At 32.3% G+C, this 13,724-nt stretch overlaps 1 protein-coding gene across 1 annotated transcript; it reads left to right on the forward strand.

The window, feature by feature from the left end:
• The first annotated feature begins 8,067 nt into the window (after positions 1 to 8,067).
• On the forward strand, positions 8,068 to 13,433 carry LOC124895671 (CASP-like protein 5C3). The gene is made up of 3 exons (XM_047406108.1): positions 8,068 to 8,481; positions 12,948 to 13,080; positions 13,166 to 13,433. The coding sequence occupies exons 1-3, from the start codon at positions 8,345 to 8,347 to the stop codon at positions 13,361 to 13,363; spliced, it is 468 nt and encodes a 155-aa protein (XP_047262064.1). The 5' UTR covers positions 8,068 to 8,344; the 3' UTR covers positions 13,364 to 13,433.
• The last annotated feature ends 291 nt before the right edge of the window (positions 13,434 to 13,724 follow it).

The raw sequence follows: 13,724 nt of genomic DNA on the forward strand, positions 1-13,724 counted from the left end.
TTTGAAAAGTTTTCAAACTTGGGCAATTTGTTTTAAAAAGTGTTATAGAGTGTCTTTTTCCCTAATAATTAATTAGGAGTGACATAGTAAAATCAAGATTGAAACAACGAAACAGACATGTTTAATTAGAAGTCATACAACAAAATTACTATAAAAAATACTTGCGAAAAAAATTAAATGGATTTCATATAAAACGTCAAGTAAATTTAACATTAAATATTATTAATTTTTTAATACTTAGATGACTTTATAATAAATTTTTAATATTTAAATGACTTATAATAATTAATTATGGGTGATACAGTCAAATTATGGGTGATACAACTGAGGCAAATATGTCATAAATATTTATTTTAAGTTTTTATTAAATATTATTAATTTTTAAATATATAAATAACTTATAAAAATAACTTATAATAATTAAATAATTACAAAAAAAATTAAATGGGTCCATATAAAACATCAAGTAAATTTAACATTAATTATTATAAATGTTTTAATACTTGAATGAGTTTGTAATAATTTTTTAATAATTAATTAGAGATGACATAATAAAATTATGGAGAAAGCAGCTGATGAAGCAGGCAAGAGAAACAGGCATGTTGACGGAGACCTGCCTGCTTCTCCCACGAATTTCCTCTTATATTATTAATTTTTTAATACATAAATAATTTATAATAATTAATTAAAGGTGATATAGTAAAATCATGAAGCAAGCAGCTGAAGAAGAAGTAGACATGTTGACAGAGAGCTGCCTCCTTCTCCTGTCCTTTTCCTCTATTAGAGAGTAAAATAATTTTTTACGGAGGGGGCAAAGTACAGGAGCTGCAATTACTTGTACAGGTTTGGCTTGTTACTGGAGGTAAATTTCATCCATGGTCATTTAACTTTGTATCTATTATGCAAAAGTTACTTTTCTTTTATTCATTTCATGCATGATCACTTAACTTTGTATCTATTATGCAAAAATCACTTTTCTTTCTTTCATTTTATCCATAGTCATTTAACTTTACTCTTACCATCACAAAGGTCACTATGATCGGATTTTACAATAATTCCATCAGAAAAATAATGTGGCAACCTTAATTAATTCTTAATTTTAATTTAAGTAATTATATAATAATATATTACTCATATCTTGATTTTTTTTATATATGCACAACCCAATTTTCCTTATGAATTATTTAATGAAAGAATACCAATTTTTTAATAGATTAGATTACCTAATGAAGACTATTTTCATAAAAGAAATTTGATTGATATTTTTATGAAACATTTCATAATATTGCATTCATCTGCCAAAAAGATGCATTGAAAAAGAGTGATAAATAAGATAAATTCTTCAAAACACATAAAATAAAAATACATGTATGATATTATTTTTTTTAAAATAAAATATTTTAATTCTTTGAAGATAGATCAACATGCTAAAGATATTTTTAAAATAAAATCTTTTTAATTGTGTCATTGAGTAAGTATTGTCAAAATTTATACAAATAATGTTATATTAACGTACAATTTTGTTAATAAAAGTTATAAAATATAAGTAGTTTAATAGATAAAGAAATTATAGGATATCTAATTTTTATATTTATCAATCAAATTAATTAAACAATATGTAATTCATCAGAAATTAAATATTATAATAAAAACTTTTAAGAGAATTAATCGATTAATCAAACAATTAAAAATATAAAGACAAACTCAATACATAAAGTAGTTTATCATATTATTATGATATACCGAATGCAAAGACTCAAGTGACAAGAAAAAAATGTATGAAAAAAATAATTTTATCAACTACATGTCACAATTTTAGAGGGAAAAAAATAATTTTATCAACTACATACCATAATATTAGAGGAAAAAAATAATTTACCAACACATATCTCAACTTTAGAGGATTTTAAGAATATATGAGTATAATTTATTTCATAAAAATATCAACCAATTTTTTTTAATGAAAATAGTCTTCATTAGGTAATCTAATCTATTAAGAAATTGATATTCTTTCATTAAATAATCATTAAGGAAAATTGTGTTGTGCACATATAAAAAGGGTCAAAGATATGAGTAATATATTATCTATTCACTTAAATTTAAATTAAGAACTAATTAAAGTTGCCACGTTATTTTTTCGATGGAATTATTGTAAAATCCGGTGATAGTGACTTTTGTGATGGTCGGAGTAAAGTTAAATGACCATGGATAAAATGAATGAAAGAAAAATGACTTTTGCGTAATAGATACATAGTTAAGTGACCGTGGATGAAATTTTCCCCTTGTTACTACAACTCACTTTAACATTCATTCATAACAACCTGATACTAATTGGCGAGCTCACTATTCCCCACTACCCTATGCTTTGGTTTGTTAACACAGTTAGAACTAGCAACTCATAAAATTAGATGTCGTGGCATCTTGGTTTTGTCCTTTCTGTTGAATCTGTGTTTTGAAGTGGAGCTTCGAAGTAGTAAGTAAAGTTGCTATTAGACAATCACGAGGATACTAGTTCAAGTGTAAAGTAAGTAATGTTCTTACAATAGATAAAACTTTAGTGTGCGGTCTGTCTTTTTTTTGTTGAATTTGTGTTGGAGTGTATGAGAGAGCAAACTTAATGTCACCAAAAAGGTAAGAGTAGGGAGTATATTGAAAATTTATTACTTCCTTCGTTCCAAATTACCCGTTCCAAAGTGAGATGATACATTTATTAAGAAAAATAATTAATAACATGGCTAGTTTTGAAGGATAATTCCTTCTTCATTAATGCAAAGATTAAAAACTCTCATAACTCTCTCTAATAACTTTATGTGAACATCCGTAAGTCATAAGAGTTAATAGGATATGGGAGTTACTGCTTCATAAATGTACATCATTCAAATGACGATTAAATGTAACTTTGTGAATGAAAGACAATCAAAAGTCTTGAAAGTTACTATCCTTTATGACTTTCATTAATTTAAGAGTAATGTTAATTTATGTACATTAACTCTGTTTGTCTTCATTCAATCTTTTGATGAATGAAACGTAAATGATATACCTATTTAAGGAGTATCATTTGAGAACTAAAAATGCAAGAAGAAAATATAGGAAATAAATACTCTCCCCCCTTCATCAATTCTCTACCGTAATCTTGGCCTTTTATTCTTTGACAATTTTGGGCAATTGGTTTAGGCAACCTCCAAACTTCTAGCCACAAGTGCACGTGTTTGAAAGTAGTTGTGGAACCTTGGGAGCGACTGGCTAGAAGGATTTGCACCGGAGTCGGGCCAAAATCGCTTTCAAGGCAGTGGTTTGCCACGACACAGTGTTTGTGACAACTCTCTTACTATCATTAATTTCATGTTCATATCAATATTGTAGCATTTTTTCCAACAATTTGAAAGCGATTTCCTTACATACAATATTGATAAATGGCTATTTCTTTGAATAAAACTTTTTCTGGTTTGTCAAAAATTGAGCCATTGGATAAAAATAATTTTAAAAGTTGATCAGAAAAACTTTTTATTTTCTTAGAACAATTAGAAGTTGATTATGTTTTGTTTAATGATGGTTCTAATATTATTACTGGTTCTAATACTGTTGATGAATTTGGTAAAAAGAAGATTAAAAAGAATAACATAAATGCTAGAGGGCATTTATTGTGTCATATGACTAATACTTTATTTGATTTATTTTTTATTTACAAATCTGCTAAAAAAAATCTATATATATGGGATAGTTTGCAAAACTCAAAACAGTGGAGGACAAAATGATGCCAAATTTATCTTGCTGAGGGTGATGAAATGATTGCGGCTGTAGTAGTCGAGATGAACCTGGTGTCTAACAAGACTGACTGGTGTTGGACACAGGGGTTTCAAGGCATTTATGCGCCAACAAAAAGTTATTTCATGACTTTGAGGAATTCACCAATGGCATGGTAGACTAGGTCATGTTAATGTTGCTTCTATTAAAAGATTTAGAAAAATGGGATTAATTCCTACAGTAAATATTGATGATATTTCTAAATGTCATGTATGTGTAGAAGCAAAGCATGCTAAGAAACCTTTTAAATAGGTCACTAGTAGAAAAATCGAATTGCTTGAACTAGTACATTCAGACTTAGCAAATTTTAAGAACACCATTAGTAAAGGTGGAAAGAAGTATTACATTACTTTTGTTGATGACTTTACTAGGTACACTAAGGTATACCTCCTTAAATCTAAAGATGAGGCTGAAAGCATATTTTTAAAATTCAAAACATAAGTATAAAATCAATTACATAAAAAATCAAGAGATTTAGACCTGATTATATATGGGGGGAAGTTGTCTTGTCTGCATGCTATATTCTTAATAGAGTCCCCCATACAAAGTTAGATAACACCTCATATGAGTTATGGAAAGGATTTGTCCCTAACTTGAAATTTCTGAAAGCGTGAGGGTGTTTGGCTAAGGTTGATCTACCTAATTTTAAATAAGTAAATGTAGGTTCTAAGACCTTTGATATCGTCTTTATTGGTTATGCTCAAAATAGTGTTGCATATAGATTTATGTCATTAAATGATTATTCTATTTGTGAATCTAGAGATGCAGAATCTTTTGAGCATGTTTTTCCTTTGAAAAATGATGTGCCTAGTGATGTGTAAAATAATACTTTTGTATCTATGTCTGTTAACTCTCATATTAAGCCTGTTTCTGATGATATTGCTAATGAGCATGAAAATGAATTTAGAAGGAGTAAAAGACGTAGAATTGAGACTAGTTTTGGTCCTGATTTTATCACTACCTCCGTAACTAAGGGTTTTGATATTGATACTTTAAATGAGGAATTAGTGTCTATCTACTTAATAGAAGAAGAGCCTAAAACTTCTGATGAAGCAATGAGTTCAATAGATGCAATATTTTGAAAAAAGGCTATTAAAAGTGAATTAGACTCTATAGTCTCTAATCACACGTGGGACTTGTATGATTTGCCTAAAGGTTGTAAACCTATAAGCAGGAAGTGGATATTTAAGAAGAAATTGAGGCCTGATGGTACAATTGATAAATATAAGACTAGACTTGTGATTAGGGGTTTTAACCAAAAGAAAGGTACTGATTATTTTGATACTTATTCTCCTGTGACTAAAATAGCAACCATTAGAACTCTTAGTGCTCTAGCTGTTATTCAAAGTTTAGTGGTACACCAAATGGATGTCAAAACTACATTTTTAAATGGTGATTTAGAGGAAGAGATCTATATGACTCGACTTGAGAGTTTTGTGGTCCCAGGACAAGAGGATAAAGTATGCAAATTGAGAAAGTCTTTATATAGACTTAAGCAGGTACCTAAGCAGTGGTATGAAAATTTTAATTTCACATTAATGGATAATGGATTTGTTGTCAATTCATCTAATACCTGTGTTTATTCTAAAATAGTAAGATCGGATTGTGTGATTATATGTTTATATGTGAATGACATGTTAATCTTTGGCCATAATGTGAATGTTGTAAATGAGACTAAGAAATTTTTATTTTCTAAATTTGAAATGAAAGACCTTGGATAAGGTGATGTGATTTTAGGGATAAAAATCAAAAGAACTATTAATGGTTTCTCTTTGTGTCAGTCTCATTATATTGAAAAAATGTTGAAAAGGTTTGATTGTTTTGATATAGTTTCAGTGAGAACTCCTTATAATTCTAGAATACACTTGAAAAAGAATAGAGATTCTAGTGTTTCTCAAACTGAATATGCTAAAATAATTGGGAGTGTAATGTTTCTCATGAACTATACTCGGCCTGAAATAGCTTGTGCTGTTAGTAGATTGAGTAGATATACTCATAGTCCCATAATGAACATTGGCATACTCTTCATCGCTTGTTAAGGTACTTGAGAGGTACTATGGATTTAAATTTTTTGCTATTTTAGAAGGTTTTTGTGATACAAACTGGGTGACTGACAATGATGAAGTTAGCTCGACCAGTGGCTATGTGTTTACTTTGGGTGCAGGTGCTATTTTGTGGAAGTCTTCAAAGCAGACTTGTATAGCACGTTCTACTATGAAATCTGAATTCATTGCTCTCGAGTTGGCAGGGCAAGAAGCTGAGTGGCTGAGAAATCTTTTGACAGATGTACCTTTATGGGGAAGACAAATGTCATCAGTCTCTTTACATTGTGACTCACAGACGGCAATTGGGATTGCTAAAAATAGTTTATACAATGGTAAAAAGAGACATATTCGCATCAGACATGATGCAGTGAAACAATTGTTGAACCATGGTGTTATTTCCTTGGAATATGTAAGATCCGAAAGAAATTTGGCGAATCCGATGACCAAGGGTTTGACAAGGAAAATAGTCCTTAAATCGTCGAGGGGAATAGAGCTAAAGCCCATGGATTGACGTAATATGGTGGATACCCATTTGTGGTCAAACGAAGCCATATAGGCCTTCAATAAACACTACATATCCTATCCCTATGGCGTGAGGTAGTGTATTATAAGGTTGAGCTTATTTTTGCTCTTAATGATCCATAGCCTTAAGGTGGTCTATGAGATAGACTTGATGGATCACCTACGTGAGTGTAAAAGGTTGGTCACCTTTTTATGAAAGACTTGAGTTATCTTTCTAGAGCACTCTTAAGACCCAAGGTTTGTGTGCATGACCATAAACGCACTTTGTAGTATCGCGGAGGTTGCTTAAAATCAAGGATATGGTATGTGTTGTGGGGGTCTCAACTTATGTCCATCTAGTTCAAGAGTACTTCACTTTTTGGATATTTGTTGTTGCCTCATATCACTACGTGTCAATTCAAATCGAAAGATATTGACACTTAAGTACATGTTCCTTCCTTTTGCCCAAAATTATTCTATTCTCTATCTTTGCATTAGTGGGGGATTGAAGGATAATTCCTTCTTAATTAATGCAAAGATTAAAAACTCTCACAACTCTCTCTAATAACTTTATGTGAACATTCGTAAGTCATAAGAGTTAATAGGATGTGGAAGTTACTACTTCATAAATGTACATCATTCAAATGACGATTAAATGTAACTTTGTGAATGAAAGACAATCAGAAGTCTTGAAAGTTACTATCTTTTATGACTTGTCATTAATTTAAGAGTAATGTTAATTTATGTACATTAACTCTATTTGTCTTCATTCATTCTATTGATGAATGAAAGTAAATGATAAACCTATTTAAGGAGTATCATTTGAGAACTAAAGATGCAAGAAGAAAATATAGGAAATAAATACTCTCCCTTCTTCATCAATTCTCTACCGTAATCTTGGCTTCTTATTCTTTGACAATTTTGGGCAATTGGTTTAGGCAACCTCCAAACTTCCAGCCACGAGTGCACGTGTTTGAAAGTAGCTGTGGAACCTTGGGGAGCAACCGGCTAGAAGGATTTGCACTGGAGTCGGGCCAAAATCTCTTTCAAGGCAGTGGCTTGCCACGACACAGTGTTTGTGACAACCCTCTTACTATCATTAATTTCAGGTTCATATCAATATTTTAGCATTTTTTCCAACAAGTTTAACATAGTGCCCTATTAAATGATATTTACATTTTAATTTGAAGAAAAAGTAACTAATGCAAAGGATAAAACATGAAAAAAAAATTGTCTCTTCTTGATTAATGAAAAAAATAAGTAAAATGAGAAATCAAATTAGAAAATTTAAAACGGATAATTTGAGACGGAGGGAGTATTTATATTCGGAATGACGACAAGTTCTATTACAAAAAATCTAGAGGTTAGTGTAACATCTCAAATCACAGGACATAGAGAGTAGTGTTCTTAAGACGACAAACTTGCCCAAGCTGTATGAAATTATCCATTCAATTACAACGTCATCGACTTTAAAAATATTAATGCCAAGGTTAAAGGTAAAATTTTAAGAATTTAATATTTATATTATGATCTAATGTATATATGTATTTTGTATTATAAGTATTTATTTTCCCTCTAATACTGAATACTAAAAGTTTTACTTGAAACTGAACCAAATTTGAATAAATCCAAAAATTTCCAAATTTCGAATGAATAGTTGATAATATATACAACCAAATTATGTTAGGCAACATCACATTTATGGGCTGTTTGTTTGGCAACCATTGGGGTCGCTATTCCCCTTACCTCTCAAGACTAAACAAACCAAATTCCCTTTAGAAACTCACAGCTCAACAAACTAGACAGACATAGTACTAAAGATCACAAGTAGTATGATATACTTACGTTACAACATCGCCATTATCATTATTTTTCCCAAAATTCCCATTCACTCGGTTCTTACACTCTTTCCTTTTGTTGAAAAGAACTGCACATAATTGAATGGATAGTATCTATGAATATCATAAATCATTCTGTGGCGTGCCAGTGACGAAATGGACAAACTGCCGGGGTCTATGGGTACGAGTGCTGGTTTAGTTCTGAGAGTAGGACAGGCAGTTTTCTCTGTTGGTTCAGTTCTTTTCATGTGTTATGATGTTTCTTTCTTCATCTCCAGCGACGCTCCTTTCTGGTACATCTATTCTTTTGCTTATCATTAATTTCTTCTGAATTTCCATGTCTTTTTATTCATTGTATTTTAAGCTTGTCAAAGTTATTTCATTTCTTCATTTTTAATTTTTGCTGGAGAATTTGGCATGTGACATGTTCATCAGTGAAATCAAAAGATTGAGCAATTTGTTGGGAAATTAAACTTGAAATGGGCCTTAGCAGACAACTGGTGTCGATCAACTTAACAAATGGTTATTTGTCCATACAAGTAATTGTAGTATTGCTCCTGTAGTTTTTTATTGTTGATTTCTGTTTTGACATGTTGTTTCTTGTACTGCGACTTTCATATAATTCCGTTGTAGTTGCTGTCGTGCTACTAATATGTGTTGTTTCTTGTGCTTCTATTACTTCCTTTTAGGTTACTATCCATTGTTTCTTGTACTTCGTCTGTCATGTTATTTTGTTGTAGTTATTGTCCTATTATTATCCAATGTGTTTGTTATTATATGTTATTTCTTGTACTGCTGTTATTTCTTTATCTGGACTGCTTTGGAATATTTTTTCCCTTGAGCTGAGTGTCCACCGGATACAACTTCCACTACGTTGGGGGTGGGGGGTTAAAGTTGTGTACGCTCTATCCTTCCCAGACCTCAATTTGTGGGATTGATTATAGGGATAATATCCACGAAAATACCTGAACTTTAACCGGATTTTCAGTTGAGCATACTGAACTTTGCGGGGTCCTATTACCCTGGACTTTTTTATGGTGGAATTAAGTCCCAAAATGCTATACCCAATTTTAAAGTGGAAAGTATAATACACACGCCAATCACATATTGACACGTGTATTTTTTTATTTAAAATTAATTTTCATTTAATTTTTTTTTTCATTCTTATTCTTCTCCATTTAATTTCTTATTTTCTTCTCCTTTTCTATTCACCAAAATCCACAATTAGTAGTAGGAGCAATGGTGTTGTTCCTTTCCTTTTTTTATTATCCAATAATGGTGTTGTTCTTCTCCAAAATTAGCAATAGCAGCAGACCAAAACAATGATGTTATTCTTCTCCAAAACAATAGCATTACAACCAAAACATTGGCACCCAACATCCCAAAACAACCCAAAACTTAGAAAGTTTCAATCCTTACACTCCCCAAGTTCAATTTAATGGAAAAAATAACAAGAATTTGCTTCAGAGAATCCAAATCACCAATCTTGAAAGAAACTTCAAAATGCATCATTTTAAAAAAAAAAGAATAAAAAATTTATAATTTGAGAAAATCATCTTCACAGATTTCTTGAGAATTCGAAATTTCAATTACTATCAAGATGGAAGAAGATCCATTTGGTGTGTGTATTGAAATTGGATCAAATTGATGTAACTGAATTGAGTGTGTTAAAGATAACTTATTTGATGTGTGTGTGATGAAATTATGTTCAATTTAATTACAAGTCAACAATGGAACAACCATAAAACACCATTGAACAGAAGAAAGAAAGAAACACCATTGAAGAGAAGAAAAAAAAAAAGAAGAAAGAAGAGAGAAGATATAAATGAATAATAAATAAAAAACAATTCAATTTATAAAAATTAGAAAATTGAGGCCTGTTTTGATCAAAAGAAAGGTTTTTTAACATTTTCACGCACCTAATGCGCATGAATTACACGCAATGGTCCAATGGGTCTGATATATGCCATTAAAATATTGGAAAAAAAGTGATAATAGATCCTCGCAAAGTTCATTATGCTCAGCTGAAAATTCAGTTAAAGTTCAGGTATTTTCGTGGATATTATCCTTGATCATACTAGTTATAATATATTGTTGGTTATTTTGTGGGAACTGTTTAATTAATAGACACTTTTCAAAAAGTCCAATTGGGAGGAGGATTAGGAGAACACGACTTGGATCAAAGAAGAAAAGGAAAGAGTGGCAGAGAGTAGGAATTCATTAACGGGACTCTAATGATCTGCCAATAATAGAGTATCAGCTCTATATCTTGTCCTGAAAATGAAAAGAAGATCGGCTTTAATTAATTGGGTTGCAAGAAATGCCATGACTTTAGCAAAGAAACTTGATTATTGAAGTAAGTTATGGATAAAAGATCTCTTCGTCATCATCATTTATGTTTCTGTTTTAACGAATATTACTTGATCTGTTGGGAAGAAAGTTAGCATGAGAACTCTTTTATTTTGGTTGATTTTCAGCCATTTGTTGCATTTATGATCTGTGTATTTGTCGTTTTCTCTTCATGTCAACTTTATCGCTGAGTATCTTTTAAGATGCATTATTGCAGCATCACTGCTGGGTGAACGGTGGTATGATGGTATCTGTTAAGATGCATCATTTCGTTAACAATGTTGGGTGAATGGTGGTATGTGTTCCAATGGCTCATTGCATGAACAAATGCTGGGCAAATGGTGGGGAAATCTTGTTAAATGTGATATAGAAGCGGTCGAACAAGCGAATTTCCTAATGCATAACTTTGCCACCAGTAGAGAAACATTCACTTTGATAAATTGACAATCTAAATGGTATTACTGAATTTCCACGTGAATGCCCAGTAGAGAACTTTTAACGAGCTTTGGATGGACACTTCCTTTGATGTTTTCAAGCTGTTAATAAAACGATCTTCATAAGAGAGGTGTGAAGTTCATCTTCAGTATAGAGTCTGAAAGAAATAGTTACTTGAACTTAAGGAAGCTTATATGTTGGTTATACACTTGTGAAAGTTTATTGGAGTAGTTAATTGGTTATTGCGGATTTAGATGAGTAACCAAGGTTTTATTCTCTGAGAATGTGACAACTGAAAACAGGTCGTATTGCATGCTTACTTAAAAAGTTGCATGCTTTGTTTACTTAAAGATCTTGAAACAGATAATAGATTTTATCTGTACTGTATCCAGAGTTTGTCGTGAAAGCTGCCCTTAAGAAGTGCTTAATTAGTTGAGATGTATGCTACTTGGAATCATCTACGCAATTGTTATACCAATTTGGTGTTATACTGAAACTAGATGTTAGTGGGATATATCATCTCACATGTGTAGTTTTCTTTTTTGTATAACCATCTGGTAGACGTAACTCACCGGCTGACTAATACAAATTCGGCCAGCATAGGGGCCAATAAAGGAGGAAGTGCTTTCTACCAGGTGTTTCTCCATTTTCAAGGCTTGATCCTGAAACCTCTATTTAAGGGTCGAGGGATCCCACCTGTCCCACCACATCTCTTGAGAGTATTTTGTGCATAATCTGTTTAACAGATTCTAAATTTATAAGATGTATGCCCCTGGATTAATGTTTCTAATGGTCATTGATGATTGAAATCATATTCTGCTTCTAAGGTGCTATTGCTGCATTTTCATTATCTTATTCTTTGCCAAAGACAAGCTCTCTAGGATCGATAGTTTTTGGAAGTCGATGCTTTTAATATTACCACTGGTTGATGATTATTCCATATAAAACCTCTGGCCAACTTATCTGGACTCGCACTGCATAGGGTCCAGTAAAGTAGGAAGCACTCTCTACCGGGAGTTTCTCCATTTCCAAGGCTTGAACCTGAGACATGTGGTTAAGCGTGGAGGGATTCCATCCGTCCCTTCACACCCCTTTGGTGGGCAGAGTTAGGATTTTTGTTAAGGGGGTTCAGAAGTAAACATAATAACTAATCGAAGGGGGTTCAACCTCTACTGTATATACATAAAAAATAATTTTAACCATGTATAAATAGTAAAAATTTTCGCTAAAGGAGGTTCGAATGAACCCCCTCTGCCTAATATAGATCCGCCACTGGTGTTATCTCATATGCCTAGTCTGTTTAACAGATTCTAGATTTAGAAGTTTTTATTCCATGGTTTAGTGTTACTATTGGTCAATGACAAATAAATCATATTCTGCTTCGAAGGTGCTATTCCTACATTTTCATTTTCTCATTCTTTCCAGTTTACAGTCTTTCTAGCATCGACATTGTTTGTGTCCATGGTTTTAGTGTTACTATGGGTTGACCTTATCCAAAAAAAAAAAAAAGTGTTACTATGGGTTAACAACCATTTGTTTAAGGTGCTGTTAATGCATTTTATTCTCCATCTTTTTATTCTTGCAGAAGTAGGGGCTTTTAAGTTCCAGAATTACTGGTTACCTGGGTCGTGAATTCCACCAAGAATTAGTGGTTCATGTGAGCAGATTTCAGCAAACTTATTTATCGATTAGTAGTCATTCCCAGACAGATTCACATTCAAAACTTAATTCATGCCTTATGCATAGTTAAGTAAGCATAAAACACAAGTAGTCAGTTGTAAGAATTTATATCTGAATATTAAGGAAGACGCCGAAAAACGACGAATGAATTTTGCCGTTTTGGCCTACTTTACCTTTATACGATAAAGTACATCAACAAGCAACTAATTGCAATAGTTTATGTTCTTACTATTTTCTAGTTGCAGAGGTGCCATTTCTTTGTTAAATTACCTATTTCACCTATTGTTGTTGGCAGGTTTTTGGTGACAACCATGGGTTTGGTAACACCATGGAGCTTGGGATTGGCAATGATCGATGCATATTTAATGTTGGCTAAACGCCCATCTAATAAGCCCAGAGTATTGTCAGCTGTTGTTATAGGAGATTGGGTAAGTGCCTTGATAAATTTACTGTCAAACTCAACTTTATAATCTTGTTCTAATCAGATAGAGTATTATATTGGATACATTACAGGTGCTTTCGGTTCTGTCACTGGCTGTGTCATGTTCCACAGCTAGTGTGGCTGATTATCTGATTGCTTATGGTAGTGCAGACTGCACCAATGGTATATGTGGACGATATCAACTCTCTGCTGCCATGGCTTTCTTGACTTGGATTTTTTTATTGGTGTCTTTGCTTTTCAATCTGTGGTTTCTTCCTACCTTATACTAGTTGTATCTCTGGACCTGGACCTGCCGGTTGTCTCTTGATTAACGAATAAGGAGTAGAGATTGTCAAATCACATCGCTATCTTTGCCATCTCTCTGACATAATTTGGTTCAATTTGTGGGGCCAAAAAGCGAGACCTTGTGTAAATCGTCTATCTACAGAGTTCTTCTATGATCTCTGTAAGGGTTAGAATGTTAGTAAGTTATTTCATTCATTGCGTTAAAAATATTTGGTCCATTTATGATCTGCGTGCATCATTAAACTGTGGATTCACAATCTACTGCCTTGATCCACTCGGTAACACCCTTTCCCTCTTAACAGAGATTGAAGTCTCTATCCATGACCAGATCCAGTTTAACTCCTA

The sequence above is a fragment of the Capsicum annuum genome, unplaced genomic scaffold (assembly GCF_002878395.1).
Source record: "Capsicum annuum cultivar UCD-10X-F1 unplaced genomic scaffold, UCD10Xv1.1 ctg83390, whole genome shotgun sequence".
Classification (NCBI taxonomy): Eukaryota; Viridiplantae; Streptophyta; class Magnoliopsida; order Solanales; family Solanaceae; genus Capsicum; species Capsicum annuum.